General features: G+C 41.1%; 1 protein-coding gene across 1 annotated transcript; it reads right to left on the bottom strand.

Moving 5' to 3' along the window:
• Positions 1–448: 448 nt before the first annotated feature.
• Positions 449–2240, bottom strand: LOC138909724 (uncharacterized). The gene is made up of 4 exons (XM_070200935.1): positions 2055–2240; positions 1668–1988; positions 1477–1569; positions 449–850 (listed from the first exon to the last, which is right to left on the bottom strand). The coding sequence occupies exons 1-4, from the start codon at positions 2238–2240 to the stop codon at positions 449–451; spliced, it is 1002 nt and encodes a 333-aa protein (XP_070057036.1).
• Positions 2241–18965: the final 16725 nt, after the last annotated feature.

An 18965-nucleotide genomic window follows, 5' to 3' on the forward strand; every position in this document is an offset into this window, starting at 1 on the left:
TCTAAATCACTATCAGGACACACTCCAAAGTCCAAAATAACCAACGGAGCTCTCAAAACCATCAAAACTCTATTCCGGAGCCATTTACTCATAACTCAATATTCGGTCAACCTTTTCGACTTAAGCTTCCCACCTTGAGACTAATTGTCTCAACTCATCCCCGGAAACAAACCCACTACCCCGGCAAGTCACATAACAACAATTGAGCATAAAATAAGCAGTAAATGGGGGAACGGGGCTACAACACTCAAAACGACCAGCCGGGTCATTACATCATCCCACTCTGAAATAAATGTTTGTCCTCGAACGGATCTAGAATCATACCTGGAGTCTCAAATAGGTGTGAATATCTGCTCCGCATCTCCCGCTTGGTCTCCCGAGTAGCTTTCTCGACTGGCTGACCTCTCCACTGCACCTTCACTGAAGCTATATTCTTTGACCTCAACTTTCAAACCTGCCGATCCAAGATGGTCACCGGCTCCACATCATAAGTCAAATCACTATCCAACTGGACCATGGTGGAATCCAAAACATGAGACTGATAGCCGACATACTTCCGGAGCATACAAACATGAAACATTGGATGAACACTCAACAGATTAGGCGGCAAGGCAAGCTTGTAAGCCACTTCTCCAATCCTCTGAAGCACCTCAAACGGACCAATGTACCGAGGGCTCAACTTTCCCTTCTTCCCGAACCTCATAGCACCCTTCACGGGTGAAACTCTGAGTAGTACCCTCTCCTCAACCATGTAAGCAACATCACGAACCATCTTATTGGCGTAGCTCTTCTGTATAGACTGCGTCGTGCGAAGCCGATCCTGAATCACCTTAACCTTATCCAAAGCATCCTGAACCAGGTCAGTACCCAATAGCCTAAACTCACCTACCTCAAACTATCCCATCGGAGACCGACACCGTATCCCATATAAAGCCTCATACATAGCCATCTGAATGCTCGATTGGTAGCTATTGTTGTAGGCAAACTCTGCGAGCGGCAGAAACTGATCCCAAGAACCCCCAAAATCTATGACACAAGCGCGTAGCATATTCTCTAATATTTGAATAGTGCACTCAAACTGTCCGTCCGTCTGAAGGTGGAATGTTGTACTCATGTCAACATGTGTGCTTAACTCTCGTTGCACTGCTCTCCAAAACTGCGATGTAAACTACGTGCCCCGATCTGAAATGATGGACACCGGCACCCCGTAAAGACGAACAATCTCGCGGATGTAGATCTCAGCCAACCTCTCCAAAGAATAAATAGTCCCAACTGGAATGAAATGCGCGGACTTGGTCAACCGATCCACAATCACCCAAATAGCATCAAATTTCCTCGAAGTCCATGGGAGCCCAACTATAAAATAAATGGTGACGCTCCCATTTCCACTCTGGAATCTCAAGCCTCTGAAGCAATCCGCCCTATATCTGATGCTCGTACTTCACATGCTAACAGTTTAGGCACCGAGCTACAAACCCCACAATATCCTTCTTCATCCTCCTCCACCAATAGTGCTGCCTCAAGTCCTGATACATCTTTGCGACATCCAGATGAATGAAAAACTGCGAACTGTGGGCATCCTCAAGAATCAACTAACGTAGCCCATCCACATTGGGCACATAAATCCGACCATGTATCCTTAACACCCCATCATACCCAATAGTAACCTCCTTAACATCACCGTGGTGAACCGTGTCCTTAAGGACAACCAAATGGGGATCATCATATTGGCTCTCTCTAATGCGATCATATAAGGAAGACCAAGAAATCACACAAGCTAGAACCCGACTAGGATCCGAAACATATAATCTCATAAATTGATTGGCCAAGGCTTGAACATCTAATGCAAGCGGTCTCTCACCGACAGGAATAAAAGCAAGGCTACCCATACTCACCGCCTTTCTACACATGGCATCGGCCACCACATTGGCCTTCTCGGGATGATACAGAATGGTGATATCATAGTCCTTTAGCAGCTCCAACCATATCTGGTGCCTCAAATTTAAATCCTTCTATTTAAACAAGTGCTGGAGACTCCGATGATCTATAGATACCTCGCAAGATACACAATAGAGATAATGCCTCCAAATCTTCAATGCATGAATGATGGCTGCCAATGCCAAATCATGAACAGGGTAGTTCTTCTCATAGGGCTTTAACTGGCGTGAAGCATAAGCCATCACTCTACCCTCGTGCATCAAGACACACCCAATACCAATCCGAGAAGCATCACAATACATTGTATAAGAGCCTGATGCTGAAGGCAAAACTAGAACTGGAGTTGTGGTCAAAGCATTCTTGAGCTTCTGAAAGCTTTCCTCACACTCATCCGACCACCTGAATGGAGCTCCCTTCCGGGTCAATTTGGACAAAAGCGCTGCAATGGATGAGAAACTCTCCACAAAGTGACGATAATATCCGGCCAAGCCAAGAAAACTCTAAAACATAGTAGCTGAAGACGGTTTGGGCCATCTTTGAACCGCCTATATATTCTTTGGATCCACCTTTATCCCCTCATTAGACACCACGTGCCCCAAGAACGCCACCGAACTAAGACAAAACTCACACTTGGAAAACATCGCATAAATATTCTCCTCCCTAAGCCACTATAGTACAATCCTCAAATGTTAGGCATGCTCCTCCTGGATATGTGAATACACCGGGATATCATCAATGAATACTATAACAAATGAATAAAGATATGGTTGAAATACACTGTTCATCGGATGCATGAATGCTGCTGGGGCGTTGGTCAGCCCGAAAGACATCACAAGGAACTTATAGTGACCAAAGCGGGTCCTGAATGTCGCCTTCAGAATATTCGAGTCCCGAATCTTCAACTGGTGATACCTAGACCTCAAACCAATCTTAGAGAATACCCTCGCTCCCTGAAGCTGGTCAAATAAATTATCAATGCATGGCAATGGATACTTGTTTTTGATTGTAACTTTGTTCAACTACTTATAGTCAATGCACATCCGCATAGTACCATCCTTCTTCTTATCAAATAGAACCGGTGCAACCCAAGGTGACACAATGGGCCTAATAAACCCCTTATCAGGGATTCCTGAAGATGTTCTTTCAATACCTTCAACTCAGCTGGTGCCATACGATACAGAGGAATACAAATGGGGTGAGTACCCGAAACCATGTTAATACCAAAATCAATATCCCTGTCGAGTGGCATGCCCGGCAGATCTACAGGAAACACATCTGGAAAGTCTCGCACCACCGAAACAGAATCAATAGTAGGGTATCAGACCAACATCCCTCACGAAGGCAAAATATGACAGACACCCCTTCCCAACCATCCGTTGGACCTTCAAATATGAAATCACCCTGCTGGGAACATAATCTAGAGAACCTCTTCACTCGATCCTTGGAAAACCTGACATCGCCAACGTCACCGTCTTAGCGTGGCAATCCAAAATAGCATGACATGGAGATAACTAATCCATACCCAAAATCACGTTGAATTCAACCATACTAAGCAATAAGAGATCAATTGTAGTCTCAAATCCCCTAATAGTCACTACACGCGGCCGGTATACACGATCCACAATAATAGTATCGCCCAATGACGTAGATACATAAACAGATGAAACTAAGGACTCGCGGAGCATATCCAGATAATGAGCAAAATATGATGATACACACGAATAAGTTGAACCAGGGTCAAATAATATAGAAGCATCCCTATGGCATACTGAGACAATACCCATGACCACTGTGTCTGAAGCAAAAGCCTCTTGCCTCGCAGGAGTAGCATAGAATCGAGCTTGACCACCACCTGATCGGCCTCCCCCTCTAGGGCGACCTCTATCTGCCTGAGCCCCAACCCGATCTGACCGAATGGTGAAGTAACTAGTGCGAAAGTCGTAGCCTGACTCCTCTGCTGAACTAGACCTCTCGAAAGGTGGGGACAATGCCTCTTCATATGACCTAACTCTCCACATTCAAAACAACCCCTCTCAAAAAATGGTGGCAAGTATTGAAGTGGACCTCGAGAACCAGAATAACTATTTGTGGAACTTGGTGCAGATGAACCCTGAACTAAAGATGCACGAGATAAACTCTGAGCTGGGAGTGCACCGATAGATGACTGACCCGGTCGAGCACTGTATGAACCATGGCTAGCTGGTGCGCCACGATGAACTGGACGAGTCATCTGAGTGGGCCTATAAGGACGACCCCTACTATGGTGGAACTGAACCCCAGAGGGAACACTGCTGAGCCACCCGAACCACGAGGCCTCTTGGCCTCCCTCTCCTCATGCACCTGGCTACGGACCAACTCTAGTCGCCGAGCAATATCAACAACCTTGTCGAACCTACCACCTGATACACTCTCCCGAGTCATAACAAAACACAACTGATAGTTGAGGCCATCAATGAGCCTCATAATCCTCTCCCTCTCAGTGGAAACCAACCAAACTGCGTCATGAGCCAACTCTGATAACTTCATCTCATACTAGGTCACAAACATGCACTCCTGGCATAGCTACTCGAGCTACTTATGCAACTCCTCCCTACGGGTCTGTGGCACAAACTTCTCAAAGAATACAACGGCGAACTCATGCCATTAAAGTGGTACAACACCGACTGGCCTGCTCCTCTCATAGGCCTCCCACCATCTGAAGGCAGCCCCTGATAGCTGAAAAGTAGTAAAGGAGACTCCACTAGTCTCCAGAATACCCGCTGTGTGAAGAGTCCGCTGACACCTATCCAAGAAGTCTTGAGCATCCTCTTAATCAACCCCACCGAATGATAGATGTTGGAGCCTCCCAAATCTCTCTAGTCTCTTCTGCTCCTCATCACTCATAACGGGACCCACTGGGGCCTGAGAAACTACAACATGCTGGACTGGTAGTACCCCCAGTGTCTAAAGTCCCTACACTACCTGCTCTGGAGTACGGGCGGCGGGAGTGTGAGTACCTCCCCCAGCTTGAGAGGTGGCTAGCGCGGCTTGAACAGAAACCAACTGAGCAAGGCTAGTGCAAACAATCAATATCTGGGCCAGAGCCTCTAGAAGGCCTGGAATCACAATAGGCACAGTTGGTGCCTGAACTGGTCCCACTGGCTCAACCACATCTAGAACCTACTCTGGAACTGGAGCAACTAGTGGGTCTATAGGTGCTGCTCTAGCTGTTGTACGAGATGCACCTCGGCCACTACCGCGACTCCGGCCTCTTGTGGCCCTAGCCAGGGGGATTGGTGGACGTCTTCCTGATCTGGTAGCACGTGTCCTCACCATCTATGAGAGAATTAGAATAACAGAAGTTTAGTTCTCGGAATCAACAAATTCGCACGACAAGAATACCAGAATTTTGGAGTTTTTTCTAAGGGTTCGGCAACCTCTCGAAGATAAGTACAGACGTCTCCGTACCGATCCGCAAGATTCTACTAAATCTGCTCATCACTCGTGAGACCTATGTAATCTAGGCTCTAATACAAACTTGTCACGATCCAAAATCTCAAGTACCATTATGGCGCTTATCATGATACTAGGCAAGACGACAACTCGCACATACCAATATCTTGAAATTTAAAATATACGGAAATAAGCTTAAATAAGTAAAAGTCTCATAAAACCGAATGAAGACATCACGGCTCATTATAGAATTTCCCAAAACCCTGGTGTCACTAAGTACATGAGTATCTACACAATAACATAGTTTGATACACTGTCTAAGAAAGTAGAACAGAATAAGTAAAACTGAGAGATAGGGGAGGAAAGTCAAGGTCCGCGGGCGCCAAGGCATCTACCTCGATAATCTCCGAACAACTGAAACTTCGAGATCAGCAACCACTGTGTCCGAAAACACCTGGATCTGCACACGAAGTGCAGGGTGTAGCGTGATAACAACCAACTCAATAAGTAACAAGTCTAACCTTTGGACTGAAAGCAGTGACGAGTCCGAACAATATGGTCCAAATACAAAATTTAATAGTACAGAAATTTATAAAACATATGACAATAATACTCAAAGAGACGAATAATCTGCAGGTACCGGTATAGGAATGTAGACATGCTTCCAGGTTTAACAATTAAAATCAGAACAAATAAAATATGGCATGTCTGAATGATATAAGGAATATGACATCTCTATATCTACATGCCATATGAAAGCCTCGCGTACTTACACTCTCAGAGTACTCAACTTGACTGCCTCTATTCTCATTCAACACACTCAATCACTCATCACTATACAGGGCAGATCCAACCCAAACACTAATAAATCCTGTTGCAGCGCGCAACCCGATCCCATAGTGAATCAATAGCAACTGCGCTTACTGTGGGTGTGCAGACTCTGAAGGGGCAGATCCAGCCCAAGCGCTATAATAAGCCAGTCATGACATGAATCAATAAAGCCTGTTGCGGCGTGCAGCCCGTTCCCATAAATACCACTCTCAAACAGGCCCTCGGACTCACTCAGTCATCAATCTCTCTAGTCTCTCGGGCTCACAACACTCATGCTAAGTAGACCAAATCAATGATACATGATATGATAATATATGAAAATAGAGACTGAGATATGATATGTAATGATGAATGCGACTGAGTACATAACTGCAATTAAGCGAATAACTCAATAGCGAAGAACGAGCACTGTGGGTCCCAATAGCACCATCACATAGCCTAAACATGATTGCTAACATAAATCATAGCTCGAGTGCTCTAACACATAGGGTACAATAATAAAATTCAGATAAGATAGCTACACATTTCCACAGAATTGACTGAATCACAATTACTATGGTGCATGCCCACATGCCCGTCACCTAGCATGCGCGTCACCTCAACACCAATCACATAGCACGTAATTTCAAGGATTCATACCCTCAAAACCAAGTTTAGAAGTGTTAATTACCACAAATCGGGCAAATCTCTACTCCAACAAGCCCTTGCTTCGCGAATCGGCCTCCAAATACCTCGAATCTAGCCACAAATAATTCGATACAATCAACCCAAGATATAGGAATCACTTCCATATGAAAATGCTAAGTTCTAAATCAAAAGTCAAAAAAGTCAACTCAAAAGTCAAACCCCGAGACCATTTCTCGGATTCCAATAAAAGTTACAAAATCCAAAAGCCTATTCAACCACAAGTCCAACCATACCAAATTTATCAAATTCTGACACCAAATAGTCACTGAAATCCCCAAATTTAACTTTCAAATTCCTAGCCCAAATTTCCAAAAATTCCACCTCAAAAACATACAAACTAGGTAAGAAATTCAATGGATAAACAATATTATTGTATAGAAACGATCAGGAGTGACTTACCTCAAGAAACCCCACGAAACCCCTCTCAAAAATCGCCTAAGTTCGAGTTTGCAAAGTCCAAAATGATAAAAATCACGCAATTCTCGAATTTTAAACACTGCCCAGCCATTTCCGCACCTGCGGAGCCTGGGCTTGCACCTGCGCTCCCGCTTTTGCGGAGAAAACTTTGCACCAGCGAAACCCACTTAACAGCCGACCATGAGCACCAGCGGTCCCAACTTCACACCGGCGGGACCGCATCTGCGAACCATTCCTCGCCTCTGCGACTCCCATGCTGCCTGCGCAAATCCGCTTCTGCGGTCGACCTCGTGCAGATGTGCATCCGCATCTGCGAAAACTTTTCCATGCCTGCGACCCCCAGTGACCTTCCTCCTTTTTGCAGCTGCGCAAGCTTAGCCGCTTCTGCGGCTCCGCACCCGTGGCCAATCCTACCGCAGGTGCGATGACATCAGATATGTAGCACCTCAGCAGAACACTTAAGTCAAATTTGATCCGTTAACCATCCGAAACCAACCCGAGGCCCCCAAATCTCAACCAAATATACCAACAAGTCCTAAAATACGATACGAACTTAGTCGAGGTCTCAAATGACATAAAATAACATCAAAAATACGAATTGCACCCCAATTCAAGCCTAATGAACTCATGAACTTCTTGCTTCTACATTCGATGCTGAAACCTATCAAATCAAGTCCGATTGACCTCAAATTTTGCACAGAATTCATAAATGACACAACGGACCTATTTCAACTTCCGAAACCAAATTTCGAGCCTGGTAACCACAAAGTAAACTCTCAATCAAACTTCTAATTTTCCAGCTTTCGCCATTTCAATCCAGAATCAACAACGGACCTCCAAATCACTATCCAGACACTCTCCTAAGTCCAAAATCACCCAACGGAGCTATCAGAACCATCAAAACTATATTCTGTTTCCATTTACATATAAACCAACATCCAGTCAACTTTTTTAACTTAATCTTCCAATCTTGAGACTAAGTGTCTCAACTCATTTCGAAATATCCCCGAAACCAAACCAACTACCCCGATAAGTCACATAATGACAATTGAGTATTAAATAAGCAGTAAATGGGAAAACGGGGCTACAACACTCAAAACGACCGGCCGGATCGTTACATATCTGTGATACAGTAGCTTCATGGAATCGAGAGTGACATAGAATGGAAAGCATAATGTGTACTTGTCATAGATTAATTAAATAATTTTTTATATCATGACCATTAATTAATACTAATTCTTTATTTATTACATTCTAAATGCTACTATTCAGAAATGTTTTTAAACCATAGCTACTGAATACTTGAAACGGATATTAAATATGCTCTAGATAATATAAGAAGATATATATTGTGACTACGAAATCTCTATTTTTTAATAATTAATTTTAATTAAAGACATGCATCCCAACGAACGTATTCATAATAGAACTAAACTTCTCCACAAATTATTTAACACCGGAAGTAACTAAAACAAGAGACGAATAAGAACCTTTGCCGTGAAGATTTTTATATATAATGAGAAAACTTCAAAAGATAGATATCCAATGTCGAACTTGAAACAGCAACAAGCAACAGTGAACCATAAACCAAAACTCGACGAGAACTTTAAAACTCGGATCGTCAATGGAAAATCTTCATCTTTGTGTGCTTTTTGAGAACAAAATTGAACTTGAGATTGGGTTCGTACTCCACTTTGATTCTAATTAAATTTATGCGATATGTTCTGTGGGAATGCATATTCTTCTATATAAAGTACTAATGTGTTTGGTGCCCTCTTTTCTCCTCCTTGTTGATTTATTTATTAGATTCTCTCATTGCTGATTTATTTATCAGATTCTTTCTCCTTTTTTTTCAAGTATGTGCATCTTAGTATTCAAATCCTATATGCCTAACTGTGTGTATGTGTTGATGGAGAAGAAGAGTGGGAATGTGGAGAGGATCATGAGTGTGTGATGTGAAATGAGATGCGAGGGATAGGAGATGTGGGAGAGTTGGCCAAAAAATGGGGATTATGGGTGTTCTTATTTTTTAAGGTAAAGATCAGATTTTTGGTTAAAGTTCGATAATAAACTTTACCAATTTAATGTTGTTGACGGCCATATTTGACCATCCCTTTTAAAATTAATTTATTTATAATTAATAATTTATAATGAATATTTTGAATATATTTTTAATCAATAACACCTATTTTTTACAAAATTAATTTGGTATTAATAATTTTCAAATTGATAATTAAATTTGATAATTGTAATTATAAATATATAATACTTACTATTTTACGGTTATTAAAATAACCCTTTATATATATTACATAGACCTTACAATTAGTGTAATTAGTCATTCGTTGATTTTTAGTTAATTGATATATCATTTCTATAATTCAAAACTAATATCACAATTTGGAAAATAGAGTATTCTATAATTAATTATTTTACAATAATTAGTAGCATATATGATAATTATAATTTTACTATATTTTATTGAAAATAATTAAGTTTATTTAATATAATTTCAAAAGGGATTAAAAAGGGCTAAAGGATATAATTGCAATTTTTTTATTAAACACAAAAGGCTACATTTTAAATTAAAACTAGACCAATACATAGGCCCAATCCAGAATTGACCCGGTCCATACAACCCCTCCAATCCACCTTGGCAATCCCCGTCACCTCATATGAACCAATAGAAATTTGCCATGTCGCCTATCTCCACTACTCACATAAGAAACACACACAAATCTGAGCCGTTGATTCATACGATCAACGATCCATATTTTATCTTGATTTCCCTTATAATTTTAACACCTCCCAGATCCAATCTCAGCTATTGAAACACATGGATCCAACGAGTCATATATTTCTCCATTAAAATCCTTTAATACCTGAATTATCAGAGCAATTGATCAAATGATCCAACGGCCCAAATCGATTCCTTCCACTTTAACCTAGAGACTGGATGGTTTCACCCCAAAACCCTAAAATAATTTCACTCTCGTCCTAGCCACCCACTTTCCCTTTCCTCTCTCATTTCTCTCAAACCCCAGACCCATCAATCCCAGAAAACTTGCACTAATTCGTGCAAGGTTGTGAATCGTGACCCTAAATCATCCTTTATGCCTTTTGACTCTGCGAATCTCGTTGATATCTCCCCATTTCATCCTAAGAATTTGAAATGTCGAGTTCTTTGACCAAGACACAAACAGGAAACTTCAGTCTTCAAATCTTCTGATGTTGTGACGAAATTAGAGCATACATGTGTCACGACCCAAAATCAAACTAATTGTAATGACACCTTACCCAACCCGCTAGGTAAGGCAATTAACAACAATCCAATTCAATTGAGATTTACTGAGAAAAATAAATGATGAAATAACTAAACTTTTATATAACTTCCCATGGACTAGTAGTACAAATCATGAGCTTATAAGATTTAGAGTTTACAAAGATGGTATGAAATAAATACATCATATGTTCGAAATATACATAAACAAATTTATAATTCTAAAGCTACCAAGAACAAGAGGCAGCTATAGCAGGAACGCAGGTACATCTCCAATGTCAGCTCCCGCCATATGCAGCAATATTAGCTCCAAATCTGTACGCAAGGTGCAAAAGTCTAGTATGAGTACAACCGACCCCATGTACTCAATAAGTAACAAACGTAACATTAGGTTGAAAGTAGTGATGAGCTTAGACATCAGTTAGAGTCCAACAACAATAGCCAAGAACAACTCGTAAAAATATAATAAAAGAAGTACAAGTAATAACTCAGATATAGGATGCTCAACTCGTTCACAGATACGGAAAAATAGGCATGCTTTTTAGGTATATCAGTAAAACCCAAATCTTTCACCGAAATTACCCAAATTTTAGGTAGATCCCAAGGACTGGTAGTACAAATCATGAGCTTCTAAGATTTAGAGTTTACAAAGCTGGTATGAAATAAATACATCATCTATTTGAAATATACATAAACAGATTTATAATCCTAAAGCTACCAAGAACAAGAGGCAGCTATAACCGGAACGCATGTATATCACCAATACCAGCTCCCGCCATACGCAGCAAGATCAGCTTCAAAATACGCACGCAAGGTGCAGAAGTGTAGTATGAGTACAACTGACCCCATGTACTCAATAACTAATAAACCTAACCTTAGGTTGAAAGTAATGACGAGCTTGGACAACGGTCATAGTCCAACACCAATAGCCAAGAAAAACTCTTAATAATATAATAAAAGCAGCACAAGTAATAACTCAAAGATATGATGCTCAACTCGTTCACAGTTACGAAAAAATAGGCATACTTTTCAGGTATAACAGTAAAGCCCAAATCTTTCACTGAAATTACCAAAATATGAGTATGTTAGAAAACTGTGATTTTTCCCATAAACTTTTAATAATAGATATGATGTTTCATTATCAGATAGCACGAGGAAAGTAGACCTTTATTCCTACAAGTCAATGTGCATGTGAAGCCATGAATGTCACAATATTGTTTAGCATGAGGAAAAATATCTCTATGCCTACATGCCAAGTATGCATGTCAAATGTAATGCATCACAGTGATGAACCCGTGTACTCACACATCCAGTGTACTCAATCTCATAGTCTCACACTCAATCACTCGGTAAACTCAATCACTCGGTACTCGACACTCGGTACCTGCGCTCACTGTTGGTATGTCACACTCCGAAGGGGTGGATCCTGCCCAAGCGCTAATATAAGCCAACATGGCCTGCTGCGGAGTGCAACCCGATCCCATCATGAATCAATAAAACCAGTTGTGGCGTGCAGCCCGATCCCATAAATATCACTCACAATCCTGCCCTCAGTCATCAATATCTCTAGTCTATCAGGCTCACAATCTCATGCCAATCAGCTCAAACAATGACAGCATGATGGGATAACATATGATAACAGAGACTGAGATATGATATGCAAATGAATTAATATGAGTGAGTATGTAATTGCAATTTAAGCAAATAACTCAACAACAAAAATGACCTCAGTGGGTCCCAACAGAATAAGTATATAGCCTAAACATGATTTCTAACACGGATCCCAGCTCAAACAATACTCTAGAAATGCCATCATGCGCGTACCGACCTCCGAACGGCTCAAAACTAGCCAAATAATGTCAAAGAAAACAAACCCAATCGATAAAATTTGAATCTTTAATCAAACAACTAGAGCCAACCAAAAAGTCAAACCCGAGATCGCCCTCGGAACCCGACAAAACTCAAAAAATCCAACAACTCATTCAATTACGAGTCCAACCATACTAGTTTCACTCAAATCCGACTGTGAACCGACGTTCAAAACTCAAAAATTCACTTTATGAAAGTTTAGACAAAACCCCCCAAATTTTACTTTAAAAATCATAATCCAAATGACAAAATCGAAGATAGATTCACAAAATATAACTAAAACTGAGTAGAGAACACTTACCCCAATACATGTGATGAAAATTCCTCTCAAACAATCGCCCAAAACCGAGCTTTAAATCTCAAGTTGTGATTAAATACAACAAGACCTCGATTTGTAGTGATTCTGCCCTGGCCTTTTCGCATATGCGATAACTGAGCCGCTTCTGAGGCATCACTTCTGTGACATGACATCCGCTTCTGCGGGAACAACTGAAAAATTGACCCTCGCACATGCGGACAAAATACCCACTTCTGCGACATCACAGGTGCGATAAGGAACGTGCATCTGCGCAACGTCCCGCTATTGCGCTCAAAAGACCGCATCTGCGCCACCGCAAATGTGTTGAGTCCTCCGCATCTGCGGACTCCTGGTCTAGCTCCACTCTCCGCTTCTGTGACTCCCTTTCCGCTTTTGCGGCTCCGTACCTACGCCCATAGCTACGCAGGTGCGGTCACACCAGAACTCCTGCCAAACCAGCATAGCCAAAATGATCCAAACGATCTGAACCTCGTCCGAAACTCATCCCAGCCCCTTGGGACCCTGTCCGAATACACCAACAAGTCCATAACATAACACAGACTTTCTTGATGCCCAAAATCATGCATAACAACACCAAAACCATGAATCGCACCTCAAATCAAACTTAATGAATTTTTGAACATTCAACGTCCATAACTCATGCCGAACCATATCAAATCAACCCGGAATGAATTCAAATTTTTCACACAAGTCCCAAATGACATAACAAAGCTATTCCAATTCGCGGAACAACAATTCGAACCCGATATCATCAAAGTCAACTCCCGGTCAAACTTATAAACATTCCAAATCTTCAAATTGCTAACTTTCGCCAAATAGTGTCGAAACCTTCTAGAAACATCCAAATGCAAATCCGGGCATACCCCTAAGTCCAAAATCACCATACGGACCTAACGGAACCATCAAAACTCCATTCTGGAGAAAAATATACAAAAGTCAAATTTGGTCAACTCTTCCAACTTAAAATTTCAAACATGAATTTCATTCTTGCAAACTAACTACGAAACACCTGATAACTGAAACCGACGATACACACAATTCATAGTACGTCATACAAAGCTACTCAAGACTTCAAAGAGCTGAACGGAATGCAAATGCTCAAAAATGACCGGTTGGGTCGTTACATTCTCCCCCACTTAAACATACGTTCATCCTCGAACGTGCCAAGAGCCGTTCCAAGGCCATGAATTTACTGTGTAACCTTACTGAAGATCATTACTTTAACCTTAGTCCGTAAACCTTAGAACCCAATTTCCAGCATCCGGAATTCCTTACAAGACCCTAATCTCGCATCTACACACTGTATAAGTCTGAACAAGCTGTATCAAGTCATAACCATAACACAAGATATAATCATATACCCATAGCAGTAACTTCTAACCACAATAACTTCCCAAAAACAAACCCGACACCGGTAACAAATCACATATCAACCAAAACAGAGGAATCTATCATAAAGGATCATATCCCAACATAACCCAGCTGCAATGCGTGACCCATCCAAACACTGGTCCATATGAAATACCTCGAGCCACAATGCTCAAAATTAACAACCACACGCAATTCGACATCAAGTACACGAAGTGCATGACCATAACCATAGAGAAGCAAATGACACAATCTACCATAGCCCGGGAAGAACATAACCAAGGCGCAATCGACCATTACACACCCCAATCGCCATCTCACTCAAATATCGCTATAAGGCCTAAATAGAACCGCACCATGTGTGCATATAACCAACGAATCAAAAAACGAACACGGTCATCTCTAACCAAATGACACACCCCTCAACACTAACAGTTCTGAGTCAATAAATCCGACCTGATGTAGAATACACGTCCTCCTCGGGCCAAATAGGCCCCCAAATCAACTACGATCATCCCCAAATGGACAAACAGACCTCCAAAAGTCCACAATGACCTAACCATAACACATACTACATCTAGCTAACTTTGGCCACATCTTCACAGTTTACAACCATGAAACAATCTGCTTCTGAGAACTCTCAGTCTCCAAATCCATAGAATACACGAATCACCATAGCTGATCCCAACTCCACCATCCGAATGTCTAACACATCTCTCATATACGATCATCCCACGAGGAATACTTCTATAATTATTCCATGCCACATAGCAAAATCTGAACATCAACAGTCGATCAACCAGGTGAGTACCAATGAAGCATACGTAAGTCAAAACACAGTGCGCCTTCTGAACCGCGCACCCTTCTCAGGCAATACCAAGTAGTAGTAGCATTCATCTAAACATCTGAAACCGTCCATGCTGTCCAAAATTCCTGACCTTCCCTCCAAAATTGAACCGCTACCTTGTACATGCAAATCTCAATCCCATAGGACGCACCGCATCTATCAAGCCATCATATGAAAACACAAGAATCTCATCACCACCTCTGAATCACAAGCAGAATACATACCCAAATAGCTAGAAACATTCTTCTTGATCCCATCCAGTAAAAAATCACAATACGCAACATGCTCCTCACACCGGTATGAAATATATATCTCAAACCGAGGTAGAAACCATCGAGAACACTTTGAAATCCATTTGGACATAACCAAGCTATCATAATTGAATCCCTCTAACTCACCAGGCCACACAAGTTGCCGAATCCAAGTGTACCGCCACAAAACACTCGTGAAGCCTCACATCATCATAAGAACCAAAAGAACCGAGCATACCACTACCATACTGATCCAACCTACTACCAAGTTGTCCTATTTCTTCCGAGTTTCTTCTGAATTACCTTCAAGTTGACACTTCTCCTTCCCATAATACCAGGATCCTTAACCAAAACTCACCACACGAGATCCTAGCATGAAACCACATCGCCCTAAAGCCTATAAGCTAAATTCTCATTTAAACACTCAAAATACAACATATGAGATACCCACCATGAAAAGACCTTATATGAATCTAAACTGTTCCTTTTATCTTTCTAACACTAAAATTTAGGATCCATAATGATACAGAAGTACCGCAAGTCTCGACACCATCCAATGCAAATCTCAGATCTTAGCCATATAAAAATTTGGAAAATTATCAAATGCCATATATGAATCTTGAACCCATTAGAACCTCCTGAGGGTCTTCCACCCTATCCAATCTCAAATGCGCCGCCCAAATGAGACGAACAACCCATGCTCCATTAGCACACCAACACCCAAAGAAGTAATCCACATCTTTAAGCAACCGAGTGAATCCCTACTCCATGCACACTATATCCGTCACGAATAACAAACTCAAATCATCTCGTGATTTCCATATACCCATAAAGTGTAATATATCCCATATCCATAAACCTTTTCACTCGAGTCATCCTCGATCTCAACCTCTGCAAGTCATAATTCATTCACAAGAATGCCTCAGATCGAAAGCAATACATCACATAACCATGCAATCAAATCGCCGATGGTAGACTCCCCCACTTGTCTCAAAGCCACAGAACAAAACATCTGGTAACGCACAATACCCATACTCTATTACTGCTATAATCCCGCACTGAAATCCAACTAGATACTTTATAAGCTCATGTAACACAAATCATAAAATACCTCAAATCATCTGCGAAGCTCGCATTCATCCTCGTGACAGTCATGTCAACTTTCACCACCGATCAAAACTCAAATTGCAACACATATAACCAACTAATAGAAAGAAACTCTCCACACAATATCATAAGGATCACACATCAATAGACCACCCCACAAGAGATAACCTACCTGCTTAGCCTCAAACTGACATCTCTCTATACCCTTTCATAGCCACAACTATTATGCAATCATTTAATCTTCCCGAGTCTGAAATCATCAACAAGACACATGAATTTATTTCATTCCACAAATGAACAACATGAAAAAATCCCTCAAAACGATCAAAACTCAAGACTATATAACACACCCACATAAATCGAGCATTCATAGTCCTTTCACATCCCAAGAAAAATCTTCCCGTCATATCAAAACCATCTGAACACATCACGCAGTCACATCCTACTCATAGTATAGCCATCCAACCACTCACTAAGCCACCAGTCTCATTCATAGGGACACCACTGTACATAGAAGTCCAAAAGCACATACTCACACAACTGAAATAACTGCGCCCAAGCTGCGATCAAAAACCCAAACTCAAGTCCTCCAGACTGGTCCATCACCAAAACACAGAAAGAGCATCTCGCACTTCATCCATGGAACCACAAGTCGTCGATGCACAGATGATACCAAATGCTCATATACGCATACGAGTGAGTGGAAGGAATTCAAAGAGATACGCTTCAAGCTTAGTCAATGCCACACGATAAGGAAAGAAAGGTGGGAGGTTTATCCTAAAATGCCTTGTAGCCTCTCGAAGATAGGTATGGACGTCATCATACCAATCCGCAAGACTCTACTAGACATTTGCTCATGACTCGTAGAACCTATGAACCTAGAGCTCTGATCCCAACTTGTCACCACCCATAATCCAACTAGTCGTGATGGCACCTAACCAAACCCACTAGGTAAGCCAACTAACAACAATCCAATTCAAATGAGATTTACTGAGAAAAAAATAATAAAATAACTGCACTTTTGTACAAGATCCCAAGGACTGGTAGTACAAATCATGAGCTTCTAAGATTTAGAGTTTACAAAGCTGGTATGAAATAAATACATCATCTATTTGAAATATACATAAACAGATTTATAATCCTAAAGCTACCAAGAACAAGAGGCAGCTATAACCGGAACGCATGTATATCACCAATACCAGCTCCCGCCATACGCAACAAGATCAGCTTCAAAATACGCACGCAAGGTGCAGAAGTGTAGTATGAGTACAACTGACCCCATGTACTCAATAACTAATAAACCTAACCTTAGGTTGAAAGTAATGACGAGCTTGGACAACGGTCATAGTCCAACACCAATAGCCAAGAAAAACTCTTAACAATATAATAAAAGCAGCACAAGTAATAACTCAAAGATATGATGCTCAACTCGTTCACAGTTACGAAAAAATAGGCATACTTTTCAGGTATAACAGTAAAGCCCAAATCTTTCACTGAAATTACCAAAATATGAGTATGTTAGAAAACTATGATTTTTCCCATAAACTTTTAATAATAGATATGATGTTTCATTATCAGATAGCATGAGGAAAGTAGACCTTTATTCCTACAAGTCAATGTGCATGTGAAGCCATGAATGTCACAATACTGTTTAGCATGAGGAAAAATATCTCTATGCCTACATGCCAAGTATGTATGTCAAATGTAATGCATCACTGTGATGAACTCATGTACTCACACTCTTAGAGTACTCAATCTCACTGTCTCACACTCAATCACTCGGTACACTAAATCTATCGGCACTCGGTACCTGCTCTCACTGCTGGTATGTCAGACATCGAAGGGGCGGTTCCTACCCAAGCGCTAATATAAGCCAACATGGCCTGCTGCGGCGTGCATCCCGATCCCATCATGAATCAATAAAATCGGTTGCGGCGTGCAGCCTGATCCCATAAATATCACTCACAATCCGGCCCTCAGACCCTAACTCAGTCATCAATCTCTCAAGTCTCTCAGGCAGACAAATCTCATGCCATTCAGCCCAAATAATAATAATATGATGTGACAACGAATTATAACAGAGACTGAGATATGATATGCAAATTAATGATTATGACTGATTATGTAATTACAATTTAAGCAAATAACTAAATGATAGAAATGACCTCATGGGGTCCCAATAGAATAAGTATATGGCCTAAATATGATTTCTAACATGGATCACAACTCAATTACTCAGTATTGAAAAATAGGCCTATGACAACACTTATTTTTGTAACGGTTCAGAAACTGTTGCCCTAGACCACATGTCGTAATGGATGCAACTGTTACAATGGAGTTTAGGGAATATCATCACGCTACAGCTATAAAATCATTGCAATTGTAATATAACTGTTGCCATAGATATTTTTTTCGCAACGGTACTATGAACCGTCCCAATAGATCTATTTATGGCAATGATTTTATAGAATAAAATTTTATTAGAACGGTTATTTATTCCCTCCTTATTCCCCCCCCCCCCTCCAAATTTCGATAAACCCGCCCAAAAACCCCTCTTCCTTTTATTTTTAACTAATTTTAATAATATAAATATTAGGTTAAAACATTTTGTTGCCCTTT

Source organism: Nicotiana tomentosiformis, chromosome 4, assembly GCF_000390325.3.
Source record: "Nicotiana tomentosiformis chromosome 4, ASM39032v3, whole genome shotgun sequence".
Lineage (NCBI taxonomy): Eukaryota > Viridiplantae > Streptophyta > Magnoliopsida > Solanales > Solanaceae > Nicotiana > Nicotiana tomentosiformis.